General features: G+C 48.6%; 1 protein-coding gene across 1 annotated transcript in view; it reads left to right on the top strand.

Moving 5' to 3' along the window:
• Nucleotides 1-1,160: 1,160 nt before the first annotated feature.
• The window catches only part of GPR149 (G protein-coupled receptor 149), a gene marked incomplete at its 3' end in the record, with an annotated part of 5,227 nt that continues 3,187 nt past the window's right edge, over nt 1,161-3,200 (top strand). Inside the window, exons 1-2 of the mRNA XM_010080965.1 lie at nt 1,161-2,129; nt 3,152-3,200. The exon at nt 3,152-3,200 is cut by the window's right edge and continues 138 nt beyond it. Of these exons, the coding sequence (XP_010079267.1) occupies nt 1,161-2,129; nt 3,152-3,200 (1,018 nt within the window). The remainder of the gene's footprint in view (nt 2,130-3,151) is intronic.

The raw sequence follows: 3,200 nt of genomic DNA, 5'->3' as shown, positions 1-3,200 counted from the left end.
GAAGATTGCATTGAACCTGTCTGTCCACTTTACATCTGAGTGCTGGAAATTTTGTCAGCTTATAAGCTTCACCAGTATTGCACTTTCTCAAGAGAAAACATTGATAACATGCAAAAATGCACCGGGCTGTGGTTCTGTCCATGTATTCAGGTAGAGCAGACAGTCAGCATTGGATGCAACTCAGAGTTGAATCATATAGGGAATGAAAGTTTTATAAACCCCAAACGGAGTTGAGATGCCGCATAGGCAGGCACCACCTGGCTGAGAGGCATGGCAGTTACCTGGCGCTAAGGAAAGGCGGTCACCGAGTGACTGCACAGCCTGCACCCAAGTGCAGCGTGTGCACGTATGCGGGCGTGCTGGCAGTGGGAGCAGGAGCACAGAAAGGCAGAGCAGACACACCCCGTCTGCTCCATCTTCGTAAAAGGCTGCTGCGGCTTTTCCCCTTGCTGAGCTTGGAGTACAGAAGTGCGAAAGAATAGAAGCAGCACTCCAGCTCGTGATGCACAGCCCCGGAGCAGCCGTGGGCTTTACGGGAATGACATTTACGGCTGACATCAGATCTGAGTATTTGCATTGGATTTCAGTGTCAGCCCCGGAGGTGTGGCTTAGCAGGGACACTGTTCCCGTCTTCTGATCCAGCGAAGAGGCAGCTCTGTCTGAGAAGATACTCACTCCCCTCGGCTCTGCTATCCTGCTTGCATCCGACTCCTCCCTCCTGCAGCTCAGAACAGAGCAGGGTGAATCCAACAGCCTCTCCTTTCTACTATGTTTCTCCCTGAGCTACTAGAGCTTGAACATACCTGATTCTGCCTTCGTTTCAGCTGAACTCGTGAGTAAGGCACATTGCCTCGTATCTGTCAAGAGTGAATGGCATGTTGTTACCTGAAGAGCCTAAATTAACCATCTTCCAGTATGGAAAGGATTATGAATAACTGCATTTTTTTCAGCACCTTTGATACTTCATTGTTGCCTGATTTTTCGAGAGCATGACTTGTTCTGGTTATGATGGGTGCTTTCACCTGAATATTTCTTCATCAGATGCCACGAAAGAGAGTCTGGGAAAACAAACTTGTGATGTGGAGCTAACAGTGCTGGCTTCAGCTGGGGAAAACTTGCAGAGTCAGTGAGAAGGCAACGAAAAAAATTTGTCAAGGACAATGTCGGTAGCACCTAGTAATTTGTCACTCAATGGGACAAGCTTCTTTGCAGAAAATCATGGCATTGTGGATAAGCCTAGCGAGCAGAGAACTTTGAATGTCTTTCTATTCTGCTTGACTTTTATCATTGCACTCACAGCACTTCTTGGCAGCATTTATTCACTAGTTTCCCTGCTGAAAATGCAAAACAAAACCACAGTTTCAATGATTGTGACTTCTTTGTCAATAGATGATTTGATCAGCATTGTGCCAGTGATTATGTTCATGCTCAGACAGTGGTCAAGTGATGTCCTCCCGCAGCCTCTGTGCACCACCTCAGCACTTATATATTTGTTTCAGGGCATTTCTAGCAACCTGAAAGGGTCTCTTACAGTTTCTTACAATTTCTACACCGTCAACAAAACTGAGACGAAGAGCTGCAGCACTTCCAAGCGACGAGTGAGCATGGTATGGGCCATTCTTACCATTTGGATTGTCAGTTTGCTGATCTGCATTTTGCCTCTCTGTGGCTGGGGCAAGTACATCCCCACCTCCTGGGGCTGCTTCACTGACTGTGCCAGTTCCTACATCTTGTTTTTATTTATTGTCTACTCGCTGTGCTTTTGCCTCCTCACAGTGCTGTCTGTCCCTCTGACTTACCAGCTATTGTGCTCAGATGGACAACAGCTATTACACCTTGATTACCAGGAAATCTCTCGAGGCTACATCACCCCTGGGACGCCGGCAGGCTGCAGTGCTGCCACCCCATCTCTGTCACCGGTGGACCCTGTGGATAAAACCCTGAAGCATTTCCAAGACGCGTGTCCAAGCTCAGAGGCGGTTTTTAGGAAAGGTGTGGCTGGGAGCGGGGCACGGGAGCCCCATTGCATGAACAGCATACAGAGCAGGAGCTTCACCATGGGCTTCGCCCAGAAACGATTCTCTCTGATTCTTGCACTGACAAAAGTCATTCTCTGGCTTCCCATGATGGTAAATCATCAGAGTGCTTTACTTTCTCATGTTTACTTAGATATAAATGAGACGTGAGCTGGTGTGCCATGTACTGAAACAGATGAACATAGCCATTGCCATTGTTCCTTACAGTAGGGTTTGTGCCAGCAGAAGTCCTTTTAAGCTGGTCTGTGTCCCTACGTGAATTTAGCTGGCAGGTTTGGCAGAGCCTGATTCATCAGTATGTTACTCTACCATCACTTCGTGTATCACCTGACCGCAGGGATGGACAGGTCCACTCTTGTGTGCTGCCAGCTGTCTGACAAGCATGTGTGCGGCATGATGGGCTCTGGGAATTACACCAAGGTAGCTCTTCTGCCCCTCTGCACAGCTGTGAGGCACATCCTTTGCCAGACTGGTTAAAAAATAGGAGTTTGTTAGAAAAATGAGGTTTGCTTGTGTGTTTGTAACCTCTGCAGCACCAGGATGGGGTGGGTGGGAGGGAGTGCTGTCCACGTGCATGCACTCATATGTTTGGGAACGGGTACGTTGGTGTGTGAGCAGGAGGAGTCTGTTGAGAGCACAGGATAGGGCTCTGGAGCAGTGCTGTCCCTGCCCCGGGGTGGGTACAGACTCAGCCCCGGAGCTTCTCTCAAGGGAGGGAGAGCGTTACAGAGCATCTGCAGCGCAGCCCTGTGCGGTGCCAAGTTCTGTCCCCTGTTCCCCATCAGGAGCTGGGGGTCCCAGCACCATGCTGGAGGGACCGAGCCAGCGGTCTCTTCTGAGTTGCTTGGATTGGCAGTTGCTTGTTTTAATCATGCTCAGGCATCTATATTTAGCTTAAGCAAGGGTTTTTCTGGGAAATGCAGAATGAGGAGGAGAGCCGCTGTCACTCTGTTTTCTCCACACTCTGTTAGAAACAAAATTGTTAGGCTTAGCAAACATTAATGACAGCCTCTGTCTTCTAGTTGTGTCACATTCATAGTGAGGTGTTCTGTTTATTCCTGGAAGTATCTTATGTGCCTGAAGCGATTTGCATTTCAAAATGTTCTGCCTTTCAGATACAAATGGTTGTCCAGCACTTCACAGGTTTTCAAAGCCTTCCGTTTG

This window comes from Pterocles gutturalis, unplaced genomic scaffold (assembly GCF_000699245.1).
Source record: "Pterocles gutturalis isolate BGI_N339 unplaced genomic scaffold, ASM69924v1 scaffold53254, whole genome shotgun sequence".
NCBI classification, from domain to species: domain Eukaryota; kingdom Metazoa; phylum Chordata; class Aves; order Pterocliformes; family Pteroclidae; genus Pterocles; species Pterocles gutturalis.
This window is presented reverse-complemented; position numbering and strand designations above follow the sequence as displayed.